This window comes from Hippichthys cyanospilos, chromosome 4 (genome assembly GCF_059441005.1).
Source record: "Hippichthys cyanospilos isolate Australia breed blue-spotted pipefish chromosome 4, RoL_Hcya_1.0, whole genome shotgun sequence".
Lineage (NCBI taxonomy): Eukaryota > Metazoa > Chordata > Actinopteri > Syngnathiformes > Syngnathidae > Hippichthys > Hippichthys cyanospilos.
In genome coordinates this window covers 16,710,045-16,734,384 of record NC_142372.1, presented here as the reverse complement: position 1 = coordinate 16,734,384, position 24,340 = coordinate 16,710,045, and the positions used below count along the sequence as shown (strand labels likewise).

The 24,340-nt window shown below is 38.0% G+C and overlaps 1 protein-coding gene across 1 annotated transcript in view; it reads left to right on the top strand.

Annotated features, from left to right (window-relative positions):
* Positions 1–23,864, top strand: part of galnt18b (UDP-N-acetyl-alpha-D-galactosamine:polypeptide N-acetylgalactosaminyltransferase 18b) — a 71,851-nt gene extending 47,987 nt beyond the window's left edge. Inside the window, exons 7-11 of the mRNA XM_088412221.1 lie at positions 14,050–14,235; positions 16,076–16,213; positions 19,592–19,687; positions 22,391–22,555; positions 22,917–23,864. Coding sequence (XP_088268347.1) covers positions 14,050–14,235; positions 16,076–16,213; positions 19,592–19,687; positions 22,391–22,555; positions 22,917–23,063 — 732 coding nt within the window. The 3' untranslated portion in view covers positions 23,064–23,864. The remainder of the gene's footprint in view (positions 1–14,049; positions 14,236–16,075; positions 16,214–19,591; positions 19,688–22,390; positions 22,556–22,916) is intronic.
* Positions 23,865–24,340: the final 476 nt, after the last annotated feature.

Below are 24,340 nucleotides of genomic sequence, written 5' to 3'. Positions count from 1 at the left end.
GTACTGTATGGAGCTTGTTCTGTGCACTGAGAACAGCAAAGGGCTTTCCTTAAGCTGTTTCCACTAGGTGGGAAGCATACAATTGCCCCCGTAACTATTGGTTCTATAATCCAAGCCCTGATTGATTGAAATGTGTCATATTTCTTGTTGCACTCATTTCTTATGTTATCGAGACACATTCCCAAATTAATTTACTGGGGCTTTCTTTTTCCTTGTCAGCATTTTCCAAAGGAAAAGCCCAAACCCATCAATGCTATTAAGTCCAGCTGCATTAGACCTTTGTTGAATAAGCCTTCTAAAGTGGTCTGGCGATATGGCCGCAATAACTGTCTTCATTTTAAAAGACTGCTGCTCTGCGCTCACCATGCGCATCATCATAAAGCACAGAGCAGCAAAATTGTACATGTGTGGTAAGAGCACGACTCCTTATGTTCAGGGGTGATTGCACAGGTGAACTGTTTCATAAGAGAGCACGGGTTCGTTGTTGGCTGAGATCCTTTAATGAAAACATTTTGTTTTTGACAGCAACTACGTCTATTAGAGTCTATTTTCTACTTGTTTTGATTATTGTGCCTTCTCTTACTGTAGGCAAGAATTGACTTGTTGCACACAAGGTAGCTGGACCATGTAACACATTTCAGTATTAATTACTGCCATTAATGCATTTACTACAAATTGCAAAAAAATGTTCATCTACCCTATGCCATATTTATATTGTCTACCACATTTACCTTAACACATCATGCACCTGTCGCTGTATAGCACCAAATGTGGAGAATATAAGGCTACATTGGAAACACTACAGTAAAGAAAATCAAAGCAAATAATTGGAGGGTCTTTGTGTGGGACAAGTGTCCAGACAAGACAAAACACAGCTGAGGTTCCCCTACATTAGAGATGCCCAAACTTTTTTGCCAGGAGATCTATTGTTGATATCCCAAATAACCAGTGATGCAAATACACCAAAATATATTCAGTTAATATCTCCTCTTTCTCAGTAATATCACCAAACAATGTTTAGTTATACAGTATTGCAGTTTAGTAATCACCATGAATGAAAATACATATCTGGGCTGTGTCACTCACATGTTAAGATTTGTCCAACCGATTTGTCGAGCGGTAGAATGAAGCAAAAGGGATTAGGTAGTGTGAAATTGGTGAAACCAAAGGCAAGGTCTTTGGCAGTCTGTACCACCACTAGGAACATCACATCTGTGACAAGGAATGATCGTCAACTGATTTATGAGGTCAAGAGGTTCCACACACACAGCTTGGGCTTTTCTATCCGTCCAATTGGGAGAATTGGGATTCTTTTCTACTCTGCAGTTGCCCCTGAGCAGTAGAGGCCAATATTTTTTTGCCATCATGATTACCACTGGAACACTTTTCGAAACCCTCTCACGCAGTATATTTTCAATATGTTATTGTGGGCCAGAGAAGCATCAGTTTGAATTGAGTTCTCAGCTTTCACTCTACAGTCTGCTATGTTTTTTGTAAGACTATGACTCAGTTGCCCTGGATTTTGCAAAAAGATGCAGAATGCAGAAAGGTCACTAGTGACAAAGATGGCCAAAAGAGGCAAAGCTCATGCTGTGAGTGTTTTTTTTCGAGGAATGACATTGTCTCTCAGACTCAAACTGTGTGTTGTTTACTGGCACTGTTTGAGACTGGTCCTCACTCGCCTCCAGGCTGACAGTGCAGCTATGTTTTGAAAATGCAGAGCCTGCGGAGGCTGGCTGTCTGCTGTGTGCCGGTCATGCCGTCACACCAGATGCTAGCATGACTGGCAGCTGAAGAATCCTCAGAGACAAACTAGGCCGACAGCTACAGTCTTTGGCAGAGGCTCTAAAGTGGTATCCTGGGTAAAATGAAAGGGGAAATTTACTCGGGCTGTCTGTTGTCAATCAGTCATTGCACTCTAATTAGCTTCACTGACACAAATGTTTATTTTATGTGATTGTCTCCGGAGATAAGAAAAATAGATGCCCTAAATCGTGTATCAACTCTTTTATATTTGGTACAGGGATTTTCATGTTCTCAGTAGTAGATTTTTACTGTCTCAGGAGAAGTAAAACATTTTAAAACATTTGGCATCCATCAAAAAAACTGTTATTGAAAATTTAGTTACTATTAAAATAGTCATACTCCTTGGTTGGCAAGCAGTAGAGGGTGTCTTCCGCCTACTGCCCGAAGTTAGACGGGATAGGCACCAGCAAGCCTGCAACCCGTGTGAGGAGAAGCGGCTCTAGAAAATGGATGGACGGATCATTATTACATTGTGCGGTTGAATTTTTCAGTCTTAAAACTCTATAGCATTAAACTGAGAGCTTGCTCTAACATTTTGTCTCATATTAAAATTCAAGGTAAGGGAAATATGATGTATGGATATGACAATAATTCTAAAAGGAATTGGATGAAGGAATTATGCAAGAGATCCTTTTAGTCCCTCGTTCTACAGTTTAATTTAATCTAAATGCAAATGCTATCATTGTCTCTTGGAAGTAATTCTAGAAGTTATAGATCATATTTCACTTTATTGTGCAAGGTTGGATACGGCCTGGTCCTAGCAGGACCTTTTTCACTGCTTTAGGCTTACTCCATTCAAAGCTAAGGATCACAAGGTTGAATCCCACTGCAAATTAAAGTATGAAAATTGAGATTGGTTATTAATTGTTGGAGAGATGCATCCTTGAGCATGGTATGACTAACTCCCAAGCTCCTTAGGGATCTGCCACATTTATTGTTCAAGCTCTCTCCATCCTGCACGGCCATATGATTTTTACTACACTAACGCTAAATCACAAAATAATGTACCAAAACACCACTGAGTAGCAGATATTGTGCCAGTGCAGCCTACCTGGAACAGAGGACCTAAGCAGTTATTATCACTGGTCCCAACTATTCCTCAGAAATGTGTATTAACAAAATCATCTTGACCATTGAAATACACACACGCACACACACACACACACATATATATATATATATATATATATATTAGTAAATGAAATGCAATAAAACGCTACAATTGAGATAAAAATCATAACTACCATTTACACTCTAAAACTGTGCAGCAGTATGCAGCATTGGCTCCGTGATGATTAAATTGACACACAATAAAAATTCATGTCAAAAAGTTTCTTGCTTTAGCAGAAATACATTTCAAAATGAGTTAATACATTTGAACAGACAGTGGGATATTTTGGTTCCCATTCATAGCTACACGACTGCAAACTGCAACCACCAAAATGAAAGTAATGCATCCATTAATACATTGCTAATATTGCCCATTACAATGAACCATAACTATCTTCATAAAGTCGTATTTTTGTACAGGGTCTCGTAAGATTGTGCAGGTAGAGCTAATCTTGATGCAATTGAACGAGGAAGTTAAAGATAGTGTGAGTGCAGTATTGCACACTGGTTGAAGCCCTATAGTGCACGTCAACACACCTTCTGGGGGGATTGAATAGCACAGAGAGAATGTGAAAGCCTAATCGTGGAACCCCGTGGAGGGAATGCAGACACAGCAAAGACTGCTACACAGTAGTGTCTGGTTTGCAACATTTCCGCTCAATCTTCATCTTCAGTCCAGTATTGACACAATCGGAAAATGACTCCTGAAGTGATATCCTAAAACCGTGTTTACTGTGTCACAGAATTGTGTTTTAAATTCCAAATTGACTTTTGTTGACACGTTTCTTTGTCTAAAGAGTTAAATACTGTAACGGTGTAAAGCAATAACAGTATGATTTGATGCAACAATTGCATTCAGTGTTCTGTTCCCTCTGATGTTCCTGTCTTGGCCACCGGTAAGCATTAATCCATCCAACCATCCATTTTCTGTAACTGCTTATGAGATGAAAATCAAGAAAAACAAGGCGTTTTCTGATGACTACTGAAATTGACATTGTCCCCCCCCCCCCTCTTAATTTTGGAGTGACTGTTTTTTTCGCCCACACTCAGGAAACTGGGAACACGTCAATAATATTATCGGTCTACATGTGTTTCTCCATTTTTGTTCAAACATCCATTGTGTAATCACATTTACTCTCTTTCCGCTTACTTGATGTTTGAGGCATTTAGTTTTCTGTCAACAAAACAAATCTTCACACACACACAATGTGTTCTCACTTTGCCAGAAAATGCTTGCCATGACAGACATTGTCGCAATATTAATCATGGCTTATCTTTAGAATAGATGTAGGTGGTGAGACGCCAGGAAATACAAATTTCCTATCAAACTACAGACCATGCCCAAGTTTTAATACGCCCTATTACGTCAGGTGTTGTTGCATGCTCTTCATTTTACTGCGACTGAGTAGGTCTATTATCTGCAAATTGAGTACTGTGACATTTTTTATTCTTTTTTGAAAGTGTAAAAACCTCTGGGGTATCCACGGCAATCACAGACTGTTACGTTTGACCATCCTGTTTTAACTGCAGTGTCCTGAAACAGGGCTGGTGTAGCTTTTTAAAGCGTAATTTACATAAATGTAGCGTTATTTCTATTTATGCTCTAAAACAAAGATCAGTAAAAAAAAAAAGTAGGACAGAGTGACACAGGTGGAAGATGGGCATGTGCTAATTTTATTTACAGCTGATGAGGTCTATAGCTAGAGGTAAAATGGTAAAATACATTTTCTGCATTGACTTTATTAGGATTCCAAACATCTGTTTGTACTTATAAAGGGGACAGCTGGACTCAGGTTGTCATTTCCCATCTGGAAAGTTGCAGCTTCAATTCCTGCATCCTCTGCAGACCGAGAAGTGTTGCCTGAGCCAGATTTTTAAGTCACTTCTTGAAAGTTGACTGTTTAGGCAATATATGGTCAACACTGTCCAGTGTTAGTAGAACTAATGTGTTTAGTCTGACTAACTCCCTCTGGAAGGGTAAATGTAACGGGGACAGCAGGTGCAACTCGAACTTTTATTGCTTTAACTTGTATGTAATCGCTCATGTGGCATCTGCGCTAGCATGGTGACAGTAATTGCAGTAGTAGTAGTTTTAGCAATGGCAGCAGGTTGCAAACTATCAATCCATCCCAGTCCCGAGATTGATTGAATCAGGTGACCGCTTGCAGCTGGACACTGACATGTTTAAATAGAGCCCCGCCCACCACGCATGCACAAACCTGAAATCAATTGTAGGCAAGCACCCCACCCACAACACAATCTTCATCTGTAAATCTCATGTTACTCAAATGATCACAATAACAAAAATGAATTGAGGTTCATTCAGCAGAAAGTTCTACAAACACTAAGTCCCATCTAACAAGTTATTGGTTCAGTTATATCAATAGTGTCTGAAGCAAAGGGCAGTGCTGAATTTGTTTTGGTACAAAATATTGTTCCATCAAGCGCTAGATCTGCAATTTGCCTGGCAATTCTTTGGTTCGCTTTAACATAAGCCAAAAAATGGATACACTCCAAATTTCATGGACAGCTGGTTTGATTACGCCATTGTGCACAATGACCTACTTGAATCGGAGTGACGTCCTGGACACTGTTTAGAAAAAGAAATACTGTGAAACTCCAAAGGTTTTTCTTCAACTGAGTCAAAAGATGGTCAAAGGAAAGTCATTTCTCTTCATTTACTCTTGTTTAAATTGACTCATCTCAGCTCACTTGGAAAAAAAAAAATTGCAGAGGCTCACTTGAGTTTGGCGTGGTTGTTTTTTCACCCACACATGGGAAAGTGGGAACACGTCTAAGACATGCTGATAAACATAATGCAGGTGAAATAAAACTTGTAGCTGGCTCAAAGGTACAGAAATTAAAATCATTTTCCTAGTGCCATACACACACACACTTGAAGAAAATACTAGGATATTGTTGCTCTTTCTCGTAACTTAAGCCCCTCACCCATTGAGGGGCAAACGCTTACATTTGTTGACAAAGGTAGCAAATGCGCGATTATGTCAGGGGGTCAGTTTGTTCCAATGTAAGAAACATTTGCCAAACATTCTCCAGCCATTCACCAAACATTCAGCAACAGTTATCATTTTCTTTCTTTTCAAGGAGATTTTGAGCATGTTCAAAATTTCTTTGCAAGAAACATACAGGCGCAACTCTTGGCAAATGGCAAACACGGGTACTGTTAAAATGATGACAAGGGGTGAAATTAGGCCTAGCAGCACTTAGACCTTGGAACCAAAAAAAGGGACTTCTACCAGAGACATCAGGGGTTGTAACCTCCCTTGAGGAAGCAGTGCTTCCTTCCATAAGCCACCAAATTACACTTGCATGTAGCAACAATATACAGAGCCAACAACTTCATAGACTTTGCCGTTTATCAGAAGCAAACATTGTTAGTTTGTCCTAATTTATGCATCCGATAATATCTATTGCAGCTTTGCTTACCTTGAGGGTGTGACATTATATTCCAAAATATTGGCGACTGGACTCTGACAATCACTTGAAATTGGCAGATTTTTGTCTAGACTAGCTGGCATCTTTTGTGTGGAGACTCATCTAATGGCAGCTTTTATGCAAATGAACTGCACTGCAACGTAACAGTGGAGCAGAAATGTACACATTTTCAGAAATAGTTGTATTAATTGAATTGGTTGTTTAATATCACACTTAATGGCAGGCATTGGCATCAGAACTGATGGAGCGTGATTTATTTCATCTGGCCACATCTAATAGAAAATAATATAGTGCCATCTTTTGCATCTACAGGCAATTTCCAACCATTTTTTTTCAGGGAGTTAATCCTTCAAGTTAATCACAAATGTTTCACTTTTCACAGTAGGGTTTCCGCTCCTAGCTAAGACGAATCACATGGATGCACTGTACAAAAAATTAAAAATTCAATTATTCCCAATACATCCCTTTCAAAACTATACTTTTAAACACCCATTTCTCTGTGGACTAGAAATACAAGAAAATGGTTGAGTAGTGGTTCACATAACAGACTTTCGGGCAGCTGCCTTGGGATCACTTCCCACTTAACGTGCCTATTGTAAGCTGAGATCCAGCCCCTGCAGTGGCGCTGAACGGGATAAGCTTAGTGGAATGGAAAAAAGAAACGCCACTACAGTCCCATCTGCTTGACAAGGTTGGGGGCAATGACCCACGAGCCCTCGGAGCAAAATCCCTTTCTTTTAGCACAGCAGCAGTGAACAAGATGGACAAACTTTCTACATTGTAACCTCCGTTCAGGTCCCAGCAGCAGCAGCAGTAACTACAATTTAACTATCCCAGTGCTCGTATGTTCCAGAAGAAGAAAACAAAACTTTTTATAATGCAAGAAGGCTATGCCGTTCAAGAAGTAAGGCTTGGATCATAACAACCAAGACCAGTGGGATACAGTAGCATTAGCCTCAGTGTAAATTTAAACTCTGCAGCCTATATTAACAATATAAACAATCTAATCAAAGCGATTTCAACAGGAATCAAAGAAACACTATTTAACATTGTGTAAGATCTTGGCTCAGAGTATTGTGCTGCCGCCTAGTGGTGAAGGGTATTTATTACATGATAATGCTGCAGAACACTACTCTCACAGCCGACTACGGCACATTATGTTTAAAAAAAAAATACACACAAAAAAAACTGAAATTGGATCATTTCCTCTAACACACCTGCCTATATCTCACAGAACACTACTGTGAACGGGGCACAGTCGTTAAAATACACTGATTTATGGAATACCTACCATCATATGAAAAGGCAGCTATTAGCTAATATATTATTTGCACAGACACATGATGAATTGTAAGCGAGCAGTGATGCATAGTCTAACATTATTTCAACTATGTCAAATCACATGTTTTTTTTATGAGAAACACGGTTGAAGTATGGTGGTATAATGTGAAAATAGTGTGGAGTGGCAGTTAAGTGTACTGATAGCAGACAGTGTGAGATGATGCATACAAGCGGCAAGTCGATGCCAATTATTTGCGCTGCTCTGGGCAGCAAAGGAGGAGGAGCAGCTTTACCTTGCATGTGCTTTGATGTGAAGAGTTATCGTGGCTTGCTGAGGAAATGCAAAATGATTGCAGCGGGAAATATTTTTGTGTGTGTCTGTGTGTGTGTGTGTGTGTGTGTGTGTGTTTTTAAGCACCCGGCATTGAAGGATGTGCGAGTGGGTGCAGTGAGTTGAAAGTAAAATGCTTCTGAGAGACATACAAGTATGAAATGGAAAATGAAATTTCTAAAGAAATGTTCTCAATCGCATGTGCGTTGAAAAGTTCCCGATTTTCTCTTTTTTTTTTTTTTGTCAAGAGGCCATTTTTGCTTTGGTATTAGGCTTCTCTCAAGGATGTGCAAAAAGTGCTTGAACTTTTGTTGAAGTCAAATGTAGTCTAATGTAATGTTTTGTAATGTAAAAAGTGACAACCAAGAGAAATAATTCTAAAAACTTTTTTTCCACCACTTAATGTGGCTTCAAACTAAAACCGAGCAATGTGTCATATTAATTCGATTTAATCATTGTTTTAAAAAATCAAAAAAGCCTTTGAAGGGATACGAATCAAGCATCAGTGGAATTCAGAATTTTTTTTAAGCAATGCTTTAAATACTGCAATACTGTGTATTTTAACATTCACAACTGTAAAGTGTATAAATTATTAACCATTGTTAACATTAAGATGTAAATACTACAATTTTATATTAATTGTATTATAGGACGCATTTCCTCATATTTTTTTAAATACCGTTTGCAGGCAATGTGCATGCAAACAGCAAATGCTTACTGTCAAGGTGGACAATGACAGAGTACACATGTAAGGATAACATTAACATTTTATGAGGACAAGGTAGACCTTCACCTTGTAACCTGACTGTGTACTGTTGTACAAATATATTCTGAAATCCGGGAAGGTTTTTACGTCAATTGATATTTCATTATTGCAGAGTACACAAAACTCCAACTGCTCACATAATATGAAGAAAACTGCGAAGCATAAGTGTAAGATTTAGTCTATCCACTACTTCAGCCTTCTTCTTCAGCCTTCTTTTTCTGCTTACCTCTCGGCGGATGCTTTTTGCGCTGCTCCTTCCCCTTCTTAACTCCCTGCTTTACTGCACTCTGTCCTGTGCTGTCTTCTGTCCTAACTATTATTGTGACCTATAGCAGTATTTTCCCTTGAAATCTAACCATGGAATTGGTCAGTTGGGCTCTAAACTCAATTAACAAAAAGTTCTTGGAAAAGCCTCCTTTTCCATCCAGGACATACACCGCTGGATATGCCATGGACCCATGGAACAAGTGAAGGATGGTCTGTCTGTCGATCTTGTCCAAGGAGGATGTGGAAGATATCGACATTATTGAAATTCTGATAACAGGGAGCCTCCCTTATTGAGGTTGATGGATTCGTATCACAAAGTTTGCCAGACGGGCGCTTGAAGGCATTGGGTGAACGAGCAACACACAGACTCATGCTGCGAGGGTGCTCAACCGCAAATTGTATGCGGTTGTCCAATCCTCGAGCATAACTGTTGTCAACATGGAGAAGTAGACTTCTCAGATCGAAATAATCGATTGGTAATTCGATTATTCTTTTTTTTCCAACATGGCACACTCTATGGCGAACATGTTTGTCTGCAAATTGCAAGTGCAAATGTTTTCCTCCTGTTAAATGGCACGGTATCATGTGTACAAATATATATTACTCTTTGAGTCAATTCACTTAAAAGTTAAATCAAATACTGTATGTACTCACCCATTGTAAATGTAGCATGCTATGAAGTGTTATCCGCTCAAACACACTTCAAACAGAGTATGGTTTGTTTCCAGAAATGTAGAAAACTTTTTTTGGTTTGTTTTTTAATCTCGCGAGTTGGTAGTCCCCGTATGACTGTCCAGGGACTCTGTGATACGGCACAATGGCACAAAGATGCATGCATTGAGCAGGGGTGTGGGGCATCGTCGTGGTGGCGCACCGCAGCGGTAGCAGAGATGCAACGCGGTGTGGAATTTATGTCTGTGTTTTTGGCTACTGTTTATATTCCTCTGAGAGACAACTTCACAACCGGGTTCTACAAGATGTATGATGTCATCAGCGAATGGCACATCCAGATGCTTGACTCATCGTAGCCGTCAATTTTAATCAGTGCAGCCTAAGGACGGTACAGTACTCCCCAAATACCTCCACGTTCCAACCGCCAGAAGATCATTCTTGATAATGTCTCATCATGAAACATTTATTACATACTCTTTAATTACTGCATCAGAACAATGTGTGGAACATGCACAATCCTGTGCATCGAATTAAAAAACAAAAAGCTGTAAAGAAAACTGATTTTTAAAGACTTTTTTGTACCCGTGTGAGTGTAAATGCTTTGGCATTTACAATAAGACTGTTCATTAGATTTCAGAATGAGTAAATTATTCTGATGAGGACACCAAATGCACTTTATGGTGTTATTGACTGAAATGAACTATAAAACATACGGAGAGTTAATCCTTTGATTATTGCTGAAATGAGGTGTTTGTGGGGGTGATATGTTGGCATCTTATGGGTCAACATTTATGAAGACAGTTTTGACTTTTTGTAGAATTATAGGCATATTTTCCCAAAGCATGTGTATCTGCTGCCTGAGCGCCCTCACTATATTTATTCATGTTTTTTTTCAATGAGAAAAAAAAGAACCATGGTGTGTGCTCCAAAAGAAAAGCCATAATGGATGTGCTTCTATTAAATGACACGTCAGACTCATGATGTTTATCAGTAAAATGCAGCATACCTCAGCCACTTCCCTACCTCAGGCCTCCAGTGATGAGTCATGGCATGACTGATGGATGAACCCATGCTTCTCCAGATTTCAGGGTGAACAAGGCAACACTATAAAGCACTTTTAGGCCTGTGAAGATAGAAAGTCGATTTCAAATCGCAGCTTATTTATGTGTAATGAGCTAAAACTTGAAAGCTGTGGCAGATGACAGGGTGTAGTCTGTACTAAGGCATCACTAAGAATCCCTGAGCGCATTGCTTGGAATGCAAACTAAAATTATACACATTATAATCAGACCAATGTTTGACACCAGACAAAAAAGTATTGAATTATCAATCCCAAATCTCCTATATTGTCACTCAAATACAAGCAATCTATTCCAGATTCTATTCCAGATTCCATTCCACCTTTTCTAACCAATAAAGGTTTCTTATACTTACTGTTGATTGACTATTGGCCTTTGTTTTTAATCATATTAAAAAGTCTCTTTTATCATCTGAAACTACAAAATAATTTAAGCATGTAATCGTCCTGCTTGTATTGGATCAGATGTATATCGGTATCGGACAGTATAGTCATAACTACAGTATTTGTATTATATTAAGTAAAAGTTGTATTGGGACTGCCTTTGTCATAATACAATAATAAAATTTAGTAATGTGTTAGAATTACGGCCTAATGATTTTTAAAATAATTACTGGGTAATTTTTCCCAGTAAATATTGCAATTGCAATTTAGCGCGCAATTTTTTTAAAGGTCTTCTTTCCATGTTTATCGGAAAAGAGAAGGGTGGCTTATACAATTTCTAGATCATTGGCAAGAACCCCTCAATTCGAAGTCTGAATCACTAACGTAAGTTATTTGGTAAAAAGAAAAATTTCAGGTATGGTGTGCACAAGCCATGAAGATGATGATTTGGACTCTCTACACTGAACTTGTGTACAGAGTAAGAACATTTTAACACGTATAAGTCCTAACGTGAGTGTGAATATTGGCATATCGCAGTATCTGTCGCTCTGTTGTTGACAGGCTATAAAACATAGCTTCTGAGCTTTTTTGTCTCCCTGATCAGGATTAGCGGTATAGAAACTAGATAAATAAAAAAAATGCATTGTTTATTGGAAAGCATGTATCAGCTGCTTATTGGTTTCTACTCTCACCAGCCACAAAACAAGCTTAAATGGTATAACAACAAGTTTCCATATTGATCTTACAGTAAACGGAGCCTAAAATGTTCATCCATATGAAATAACCTCTGTTGCTTTTAAAACCTGTTTGCGAATAATATTGATTCTGGTGTAGCACTTGATTCCCGTGGAATCAGAAAAAAATTGGTATCTGGACTGAAAGGTTGCGCCCCAAAGGTTTATCTTTTTGAACTAACCTTGTGACCTCTAAAGTTTATGTGTGGATGATATTGACCAGGGTGTAGCATTTCACTTCCTTGGAAACAGATATAATTTGGGATCTTGACTGAAAGTTCTATCATGTTTTCACAGACAACAAATTACAACCTGTTAGGAGGAGGTCCTACTAAAGCTATAATTTAAATGAAGTGCAATTGGCCATTGGGTTTTGAAACTGCAGCAGTCGTACCTGCTGTGCATATTAGAAGACTGCACAATATGAAAGCTTTAAATGATTCAACTACATGCAGTACATGCATACATTTAAAAGCTGAATAATGCGCTGCAATCACATATTCAGTTGAGTGATTGGCATCAGGGAAAAGACAGCAGAACAGAGTCTAATGTCTGTCAGCTGACATTAAATCGTTTACAGCAATACTCTGCTAGTCCAGTCCTTGGGTGAAATAGTGCTATTTAGCAGAAAAAAAAAAAATTAATGTACCGATACATAATCCATTAACTGGGCAGTTGACGATAAAATAAACACCAGCTGCAGTGGAGTGATGACTACGCACGAATCATATTTAGACTAATACATTATTGTACTACCCATGCTACTAGACCAGAAGTACTAGTGTATGTGCAGTATGTAGATGTGAATATGAACAAAAACAGCAAGAATAGCCTCTATGTGATGACTAATAGATTAAACAAGGATCCATTGGACTTTGTACTGTATGTATGCAATTGGGATGAAACCAGCAATATTAATCAGTGGTGGAGAGATGATCCCCTGTGATCCCTTAAGATAGTTTGTTAAAAAAAAAGTATATCCGAAATCATCTTTTTCCATTGAAATGAAAGGAAATAGCATTCAGCCTTTCTAGGCTCCCCAAAAATGTAACATTTTTGCAAAGTGTTTAAATAGCACTCTATTATACTTCTAGAAATATACAATAATGGCATAATTTGAATCGAATGTAGAGATTTAAATGGTTTTACTACTTTTTTTTGCTTCAAATCAAAGGACACTGTGCTGCTCCTCCTGTTGTGTGGTCTTCTAGAATACACATGTTGATTTCTCTGTAAACCAGAGTAATGTCAGACATTCTTTGCAGAGAACAAAAAATATGCTTGTGAGCATGGTTATATTCAGTATATGTTCTCCTAAATGAATGTAGAGGAAACAATTTCATATGAGTCTTACCGTATCTGAAAGCAAACTGCATAATGAGCCATGCACAGTGCAGCTCTATCTGCTGGATCCGGTTAGCTAATGAACTGCTTGTCCCCAAAGTGAGGGTGAATGTAAACAGTGAAATGCAGAAATACATTTCTTAATACCTGATAGCATCACCATCTGCAGGAGCTGACCTGTTTGCGCCTAATCAAAATGTGCTTTTTTACACTTTATTAAACTTCCATTTAATAGCACTTTGAGTGTAGGAAAACATTTTTTTCTCTGATGGTCCATCACTAATGGTTGAATGTCAAGTCACAAAGGCATCAAACAGTCCCAAACCTCCCAGCAATCTTCATTATGTCATAGTTTAGTGTGAATGGATTTTAATCAACATATATTCCGGTTTCTCGCTTTTGAACATTTAGCATCTGGGGAGGCTCTCCTGACAGTTGAGGTCACAGAAGGCTAGAGAGATGACAAAAAAAGAATGCTTGTGAACAGGGGAGCTCTTCACTCACTGTGAAAAGGCTCCTTAGCCTTTCTCACACTTGAAAAAAAAAATGCAAAGCACCAGCAAATTGGAGCATAATGAATTACGGTCTCTCGTCTGTGCAGACAAAATAGCCTTCTCATTACAATAATAAAATGTAACAGTTGCAGAAGTGTTGTTACTTGCGAATTAGAGAGAGTCTTTAAAGTTCTGAACTTTAGATCTGTAAATGCAACATGGCGGCCTTTATATGACTCTTCTATCAACCTTACATGATATATCTGTTGCAAGCTAATGATAGGACTCTATTCCTCTTGTCTCCTTTGTGTTTTGCTCAAAATCAGGTGTGGCAGTGTGGCGGCAGCGTGGAGGTCCTTCCTTGCGCTCGCATCGCACATATCGAGCGCGCTCATAAACCTTACACGGAAGATCTGACATCTCACGTGCGCCGCAATGCGCTCAGAGTTGCCGAAGTTTGGATGGATGAATTTAAGAGTCATGTTTACATGGCATGGAACGTTCCCCAAGAGGTGAGTGACTGACTATCCATATAAAATGCCTGGCACGCCCCACTGCAATAAGGCCAAAAAAATCACTTTGCCGCAAATTAATCTTGCTGGAGGAAAAATGTAAATGCATAGTAAAAACTCATATCTGCGGTTTGGCTTTTGAAAACAAAACAAGAACACGCTGAAAATAACCATGCTTGCATTCCGGTGAATCTATTATTTCTATTCTATTTATTCTTTTTTTTTCCATATTATTCTTCTTAATGTTCATGTTATTATGCACCAATCAGTGCAGCACTCCAATTTCATTGTATCGCTGTGAACAATGAATATAAAAAGCATTCCATTGTATTCTATTAAATCATATTCCATTTAATTTGTCATATATATATATATATATATATATATATATATATATATATATATATATATATATATATATATATATATATATATTTTTTTTTTTTTTTTTTTTTTTTTTAATCACCCAAAAATTCCCTGAGAATTAAACAAATTTGTCATTTCGCTCAGTGAGGCCTGAAAATGTGTTCATTTTATTTCAATTTTTGTATGTAATAAAACATCACAGTAAGTGAGAACATGCTGTTGCTTCTAGACATACGGTGTACCCTTTTGCTAAAGTAATAACATTGTCCATTCATCCATATGCAGTTTTTGTTTTAGTCCATCTGAAAAGTGATGTGTCTCTTCCATTCCTAACTCACCCAAGGATTGCTTTTATGGACCTTTGCACTCTGGGAACATAAAATTGGCCTTTTCCAAAATGCTCCCATAAAGTTGATAAATTAGTTCATTTGTACGTTAATAAAAATATATGTTATGGTATGCCGCACATTCACTATCTTAGAAATTAAACCTTATATATTTTTGCCTCTCCAGCTCTCTCCAGACAAGTTTGTTGATTTGCACTTACTCCACAAATGTGTTTATCGTTTGGGGATAGTTTGTGTGGACAAAGGTGGTGATGACTGAACTGTCTCTGATTCCTCACAAACAATGGTCTATCAGGCTCCAAATTCAATAAGTGTTGTGCTAAAAACAACCACAGGTGAAATATTTCAAACTCATTTTGCATAGAAAAAAAAAACAAAGAAAAACATCCCAGCATAAAAAAAAACATTTCTGCAGGACCATGCAGCTGAACAGGACACCAACCCCCCCCCCAAAAAAAAGTCAATCGACATACTTTGATGATTGTCTTTGACTTTAGAGGTTTTACTGAGCAGTATTTAATTCTTCTTAACAGATACAATGTTTATAATCTGTTGAACTGAATTTGATGACTAATTAGATCAGCACACTATGTCTTCTTATGTTAATTGTAATATCCCTTTGGGGCCTTCGTATATTCTGTTGAATAGATGAACATCTGCAGGCAATTTATTCAGTCAATAATGAGGCATTTAACTTGGGCTGTACTCACTAAGCATGAAATTTAGCCGTTGCCCAAAGAATTAAGCACGCAGGGCAAATGCCACTGTTGGTTTACTTCAGAGAGAGCGAAAAGCAACAGCATGAGTCACTTCTAGATGTTTACTGGCCACCAAAGAACTGCAGTGACACTTGGCTTTGAATGCATTTTTGAATGAGACATAAAGAAAAGCATCACTGATGATGAAATGAAATGAGATTGACTATAGACTGAGCATGGTAATGTGGCACAATTTACAATAGATGCTTTGCAAATCTGAGCAGGAAATGTCCAAGAACCATAGAGGCTATTTGAAAGTGCAACAGATGGCCATGCAATGATTTGCACCACCGTCAATTGTACCTAATCAATGTTCTGCTTTGGATGCATTTGTGTGGTGTGTGTGCATGTGTGGTTGTGTGTTTTCAGGACTCTGGTATTGACATTGGCGACATCTCAGAAAGGAAGGCTCTGAGGAAGAGGCTGCAGTGCAAAACCTTCAGATGGTACCTGGTCAACATCTACCCTGAGATGAGGATGTACAGCGAAATTGTTTCATATGGAGCAGTAAGAAATTACAGTACACCTCTTAATTCACACCACATTTATGGGAATAAAACAAGGAAGAAAACAGCATAAAAAGTAACCACCAAAAATCCCTAATAAGATGACAACCAAAAACAGTAGAAGCACTTGCTCAGAGGGACACAGGAAACACTCACAAAGATGGCGAGGAATGAATGAACAGGGACAACATTGACAACCCACAACAGAAAACTTCACTAACCAAAACACAAACAAAACACCACAGAACATAACACATGAAACATACACACAAAAAATTATGAGAATATTACTACTTTTCAATAGGTTTTTGGAACTGGGGAGTTACATTTCAAACCCCTAGAATCATTTTGTCTCATTTTTTGTCTCAAATGGAACTTTTGCATGGAAATTGCCTGACTGCCCGAATACAGAAAGGATAGGTTCCAGCAAGCCAGCGACCTTAGTGAGGTTAAGCAACTACAGAAAAGGGATGGATGTTTTCAGTTTGCATCACAATGGAATATTTTTATAATTGTGAAATGTCGACCATTTTTTACTATTTTTTTAACACATGAAGACATTAAAACATAAGACAGAAATAATGACGTTTATGACTCCCCAAATAAATTGTAATTTTAAAAGAGCTACTATCAGCAGTTTGAACAGATCAGTCAATTCATCAGTTTGGCCTGGTTTGCGGAGATGCAACATAGTGCTACATGGTTCAAGCAGAAATTGCTGAGTCCCAGCGAGTGCCCCGATGCCCAGCTACTGCTGGTCCCCAGGAGAAAAAAATGGATCGGTTGTCATTTTTTCTCTCTTTGGTTATGTTGAAAAATACGTTGGGACAAAGTATTGTTAATCAGGCAATATTTTGCCTGTAATTAATGACCAAAATATTGAGACCAAAAATTGAAGTTGAGGTTTTTCATTTTATTTATATATATATATATATATATATATATATATATATATATATATATATATATATATATATATATATATATATATATATATATATATATATATATATATATATAGGCACAATACTCATCCATCCATCTATTTTCTTTGCCAGAGTGCTACCTACCCAATAATCAGTTATCAGAATTTTATTTCGCCAAATATTCGAACCAACATCATCCTCAACTTTCCATATCAGTTGAACCCTAATAGAAACTAAGAAGCGGCTTTTGTTCATGGTTCAACCTTTGTGGAGGTCAGCTGAATGCCATTCTAGTTTAAATTGTAGATAATGCTAATCCAACTGGAGGACTTTGCCGCAGAATTATATTAGTCAGGAGAATGCACACAGTTACCTAGGCATACACTGGCACTGTTTATACTGGCCCAAGCTGGAATGTCTCTTTGCACCCACATCTCATCTGAAAAGCTCTCTAATGCACAGTGACAGTCTGACTGCACTATTACGACCCCCTGTTGTATGGGTGATTTGTCTTGTAAAAACTGACAAACGGCAGCTGGAAACCAAGGAAGCAGGCCAGCCTTATTACCTTAATTCATGTTCGCAGAACTCATTATTCTGTATTTGCTACAAGCATTTCATGTGCTACTCAGTGGCATTGTTTTGACGAGGCACCACAGCCGCACACAAAAATGTAGCCCGCAACGGTCTGTTGGCATTCAATTTTGATTAGACTTCACCTTTTCTGTGTTTTTTTGTCTATGTATTCAAACAAGATATTGTTCTCAGGCTGTCCTTGCACCTCCAAAATCACATAAAAATAATCAATAATTTAATACACAACAATTGCTAATTAATTATTTTGTCATTCATTACAATGGTAGGAACGTCACCCTGTCGATCGCCCCGAAGAGATTCATAACAGGCAGACGTCGCCATCTTGGCTATGACCAGACATTCAGCTTTGGTCCGTGCTGTATTATAAACAATCGGTCTTGTATTTCTTTTTAAATTTACTTTATCTATAGCTCAGCATTTAGCACACAGTATTTTCGTATTTGACGTGACATCATGACTTCTTTGTCTTCTTCTTTTGACGTGTGTTATTACGTGGGTGCAACTCATTGTCCAAATGAGAAACTACTGCACAATTTTCTTTCATCCATCCATCCATTTTGTACTGTTCATCCGGGGTCAGGTCGCAGGGGCAGTAGCTTTAACAGGGAAGCCCAGACACCCCTCTCCCCAGCCACTTCATCCAGCTCCTCCAGGGATCCCCAGGCATTTCCAGACTAGCAGACATTCATAGCCTCTCCACTGTGACCTGCCTTTTTCTCCTCCGGGGGGCTGTGATGTATTCAAATAAGAGTCTCAACAGGAGTTAATTCACACATATTCAGTATATATGTGATGCGTTTTTCAAAATTAGCCTTATCTCTCTGAAAATGAAAATTGATTACACTTTAATTAAAAGATGATCTTTTTGGCTGCTGGGAAATGAAAGTTGTTTTTGTAGAAATCCCAAAATGGACATCTCTGTCCCAATTTGTAGGTATAAACAATATACACATGTATTGGTATATGAGACATACACATACCTCAAAATCAATAGACTTCTGGGATGTAGTTGAGCTAATTCACGAGCCAACATCAGTGGCCCCTGATTGCACAAATGAACAAAGATTGGTAAATGCCACAAACTGCGGGCATTAAGTAAAAATTAAGATGCTGACTCATGAATGATTGTCTTTAAACTTGCAATTGCCAATCAGTGCCTTCTTCAAACAAGGCATCTACACTGTCAAATTTTCCAAGTTGGTCGCCACAGGTATTGCAAACGTTGCTTTTTTTTACCACATGAAACTTGAAAGGTTTACATTTAAGCTCTCACAAAAGACTGTGTGCTGCCTGTGGCTTTACTGATTAGCACATAAAATAAACATCTACAGAGCCAGTGGGGAGTAGGATCATTCCTGGCAGTGTTCCTCTGACGTTTGCTCTCAAAGCCCCATTCCTGGCGCTCCTTGTGGTGCACCAATCAGACAGAACATGCTCTAATAACTGTGTGACAAGAGCATAGGTAATGCTGCAAAATTTGCATTTTTATGGAGCGAAAAAGAAATCCATATTCCAACGCTATGACTGAGGTTCTTCTGTTTTGCATATTCTGCCGTTGTTAACATTGAGTGTGTTCCTGTACATGCCCATTTCATATTTTTTTCTTTTCGAGGCTCATATTCAATAGTCACTCTTTACTTGAGTAGGGTTTTTTTTTTCATTGGATATTTACTCAAATAGTTATTTGGAGAACATTTTGCTTGGGTCGTTTAAGTAACTAACACTTAGGTAACGGTACTCTTACTTGAATGCATTTTTGGTTCCTCAAGCCACCTCTGGTAAACTCGGTCATTTTATTGGCTTTACTGACACTTGTGGTAGTCAAAATTTTGTGTGTGCATGCATGTGTCTTACAGCTGAAAAACTCTCTGAAGAACGATGTGTGTCTGGATCAGGGTCCTGACAATGACAATGTTCCCATCATGTACCTCTGTCACGGAATGACGCCACAGGTTAGAGGTCTTTTCTCATTTTACAGCCAGCAGTATTTCAAAGCATGCCGCTTGGCTGTTGCCTCACAAGTTTGAAACCTAATTGGACTGTTTGTTCAGGATAGGGCAGCCTCAATAATGACAGCGACTCCAAATGTCCTCAAATGTTAGCACAGCTTTGTTCTCATCTGTGTTTGCCAGCCTCATCAAGCTGCTATTGATCCCTTCATCCTTCTTTGTCTGGGCAGATTGTTTTAACCTTGCTGTGACTCACTTTTGGTCTTAAGTACTCCGGCTTTCTTTTTTCACAAATGATACCAAACTAATCTACTGCCATCATTTTTCACATTGTTATAAAAGTGTGCAAAGAACAATTTATTTTTGTTTCAGGGCTCAATTATGTTGTGTAATTTACTCTTCAACCACTGTTAAATACTGTACAAACGTTGTTTGATCATTTTAATGTCCCGTATGGAAAGTTGATTGAACATTTATTAAAAAGCCTTGGTATACACGAGTAAGCTTTACGTATTTACTAGTCAACCAACAGCATGCTAATTGAACAATTAAGTCTTACAGGTAGTTTTCTTTCACTTCTATTTCCAATTTTGGCCTACAAGTACTTAGGATGGACATCTAGTATATCAAAGCCATTTTAGCATTTTATTGAATCACTTAATCCTTGTTATTAGTATTCTTTGAGTATCCTTGATAACTTAAAACTTAAAAATAAAACATATTTTTCATCATCCCTTAAAAGACAATTTTGACATACTAATAAGCAGAGGTGGGCACTTCGTCAGTGCTGTCAGACTACTCCGTCCGCCCGTTCGTCCGTCACCGACGGATGCCCGTTTTGCCGATGTACTGACGGATGACAGGATTGCTTGAGAAAAAAAGGCTAATTTAAAATGTCAGAATTGTAATTTTCATCCGTCATTGTAATCGTCAGGGTAGAAATTACATCAGATGTCTGTCATAGGTCCGTCGGCCCGCCACACCCCTTTTTGCTTACTGAAATTCTACTGACTTGAATGTTCACCACCCATATTGCTGCATCTTTATAGTGCAAACTGTAATCAGCCTGAAGTCAATGTGACACGAGTCACTTAACAGCACCACCAGGCATTGGTGACATATGTTCAGTTGAGTAAATAAACTTGGTTGGTTCATTTCACTACTTGCCATTCACAGCTATAACATAGCTGACTTTACCGAAGATTTATTTGCAGTTGCTCCCTTTCTTTGTCCTTGTTTCAGGTTTCTTGCTGATAAGAGCATTCTGGGCATGCAGAGCAAATTTGCATTCTCTGATTGGCTCTTAGCCAGGAAATGCAAGATAGACTTTTTTTAATTCCCCAATTAGAGATTTTTTTTCATATTATTAAATTTACCCTCAGCAATACTTTGTTTTACTCGTAGTGTATGTGACAGATGAAATTTAGACACATTTAGAGAAATGTTAATGAAACTGTCTTCTATAGTTGTAGGGCAGGCAGTTATAAATGAGAACCGACATCCACCAAATGAGTGTTATGTAACGCATGATAATGCTACCCAGTGGACATGATTGTTAATTGGATCTTGTCCCCTGTATTTCTTAGATGTAGGATAATGAACACGATGGAGTATTATAGCCTAGGGTTAAACCCCTAAGGTGGCTTTGATTTTGTGTTACACTTGTATTAATGTATTTCGTTTCAATTGCAGTGTAACTGTAGGAACACAAACATGGCGTTAACTTTAAGTGTAAGTTCTAAAAGAGAAAAAAGAATTAGTGAGTGCAGACAGAAATATTCCAGCGCGTGACAAATGATGGACCAAAAAAAAAATAAAAAATCAAATTTCGCCCTTTAGTGGTGGCGGAAGGCTAGGCATAAATAAACCGACGGACTGACGGAGCAACAATTACAATTTCACCTGGCTTGAAAAAAATGACGGACCAATGATGAGGGAAAGGGGGCGAGGCTTTGACGAATGTTGGACCGGCAAAATAAATGTGCATTCTCCACCTTTGCTAATAAGACAACTAATTCTTAGTAAAACTAATTGAAAACCATTTGGTAGCGGTACAACAGTACTAGTGATGTAAAATTTGATGCAATGTAAAACATATTCTCTGTATGTGCAGTAGATTCCAAATTCAGTATCAACTTTGAGTGCATTGCAAATCATCAAACTCACTCTTCCATATTTAAATGCAAAGCCTTTTTCGTCTTGAACAGAGATTATTTCCCCACTAAATTCTCAAATGATCAGTATCCCAGCTAAATACAGGAAAGCCGATTCCCTTGAAAAAACGCTGTTTGGAAGGATTAAATATTTATGCTTGCTCCGAATCTATCCTGTGTACCTCATGTGTTGTCTGCCATTTTCATTTTCCTCCAGTCAGCAGTGAATTTAAATCAAGTAAATGGGTAGTCTTGATTCTTACAAAGGTGTTCCAAGATTATAATTCAATGACAATATGTTGAAAATATATTTAGAACCCTCATGTAATAATGGGTACATGGGAACATATCTGTCAAATACGGTATAATTAAAAACTCCACAGCCTCTTCTAATGTAGGCTTTGTTTTACAATAAGTCCAACCCACTTCACACATACAGGACATTCTCCCACTTGGTCTTTTTTTTTTAACGGTTCCATTTTTATTCTTGTGTAGATGAGCTCTTTCAAACCGTACATGTTCCTCACTGTCTTCCCTTGTTATGGTCTTACAGAATGTGTACTACACTAGTACTCACCAGCTTCAGGTGGGTCTCCTCAGTCCTACTGTTGACGATGATGACAACAAGTGCCTGGTAGATGTGAACAGCAGACCACGCCTCATTGAGTGTGGCTACGCCACAGCCAAACGCATGAAACTACACTGGCTCTTCACTCAGGTGACAAGTTGATGCTCTACGTTAAAAAAAAAAAAAAAGGGCCTGAAGTGTTTTTTCATAGCTATGACATGACACTTCATAGTATTAGGGTTAGATGGTTAGATGGGAATCTTGGAAAACTGCACTGGCAATCTGTGGTCTGTAGCAATATAGCTTACAGTGTGTGTGTATATATATATATATATATATATATATATATATATATATATATATATATATATATATATATTTTTTTTTTTTTTTTTTACTGGTATATACTTTTATTTTATTTTTTTTACAGCAATTTGTGTCAAAAACATTTTGAAGATAGTGTTCTTGTGGAGTTTGAACGATTCTAACCAGCAATTTTTTATTCTTTCAGGGAGGATCCATTCAGAACAAGAAATCAATGAGATGCCTGGAGCTTGTAGCAAACAGGGACAATGAGTTTGGTTACCAACTGACTCTGCAGAAATGCACTGGACAGAAATGGTTCATCACAAACGTGTTGTATAGCAATTCCCCTTGAGCACACCTGACTTACTGATTGATTGAGTGACCTGAATATGGAGTTTTGTTTGTACCTACCTATGAGTGCGGTGCTACGTTCCAGAATGCTGGGAAGTAGGTAATTTGGCCCTTGAAAATTCTGCCCTTCAACATCAAAGCGTACCAATCTGCGGTTAAAATTACCTTGATAAGTGCGTCGTTAGCATTTGAGTTTAAACCTGCAAAACTAAATACAATCTGGAACTCTGGTTGACTCTTCCAGTTTGACCCATGATAGGAAATACAGTAAAGGCCATTGAAATAATTATTGTTGTCATCTGTGATTGGCCAAATTTGTGAATATGTAAACTCAGTTCAAACACCGTTCAATGCATTTGTTTTCAAAGGATGGAAATCTCTGATCTGAGTTTTCTGGAATGCCGCAAAAAAACACCAAGTAGGGAAAAGAATGACACTTGGATGTCATTTGATACTCAGTCATGTTATGAATGTTACAACATTTAAATATACCAATGGAAAGATGAGCCGTTGGCATCACCGCTGATATTTTTATGAAAAAGTACTTGTATGTTATGGTAAAAGCAGTACAGTCATACTTTCATTGGATGAAAAAAGTACTGGGTTCAAAATGTTTTAGGGCTTTCTTCTGGCTACTGTGTAGCAATCTGTTTCTGCTGTAAGTATTTTATTTCACGGTCTCAGGTTTATTTTGTGAATTAGGTGTAAAGCTGATTGAACAAATAAAAAAAGGATTATTTTCTGATCATTAATAGCTTGGGTATTTGTAATACATAGTAAATTAAAAAAAAATAAACCATTAGCTGCAAGAGCCTTTTTTTTAAAAAAGACAAGATTTTTAATTGTCCATTAAATATTTGAAATACAATAAACACACAGGAACAGCCACTAAAGTAAAAGTCAATGCAAAAGAAAAGACTTCACCAAACCAAAGAATAACAGCTTTAGTGTCACAGGGAAAACAAAAGTCTGCTTTCAGGTTTTGAGGACGTGCCACTGCATTGTAACTTTGAGAGCTACAAAGGGAAGCCAAGTAATGAAATTCATGATGAAAACTACTACTTTGTACAGTGAAAAAGAAATGTGAATTGGGGTTCAGATAATAAGGTGCTTTTTCCTTTTCACCGGTGCACTTACATACAGTATCGCACCGGGTAGAAGAAATAGATATTCTTGCACACATACTGTATATGCAGCATCTCAAAAAGTACACCGCACGGAAACAGATGTCAGTGAGTCATGATAAATGCGGAGGATGAAAAATAGGTCTGCTCCCTG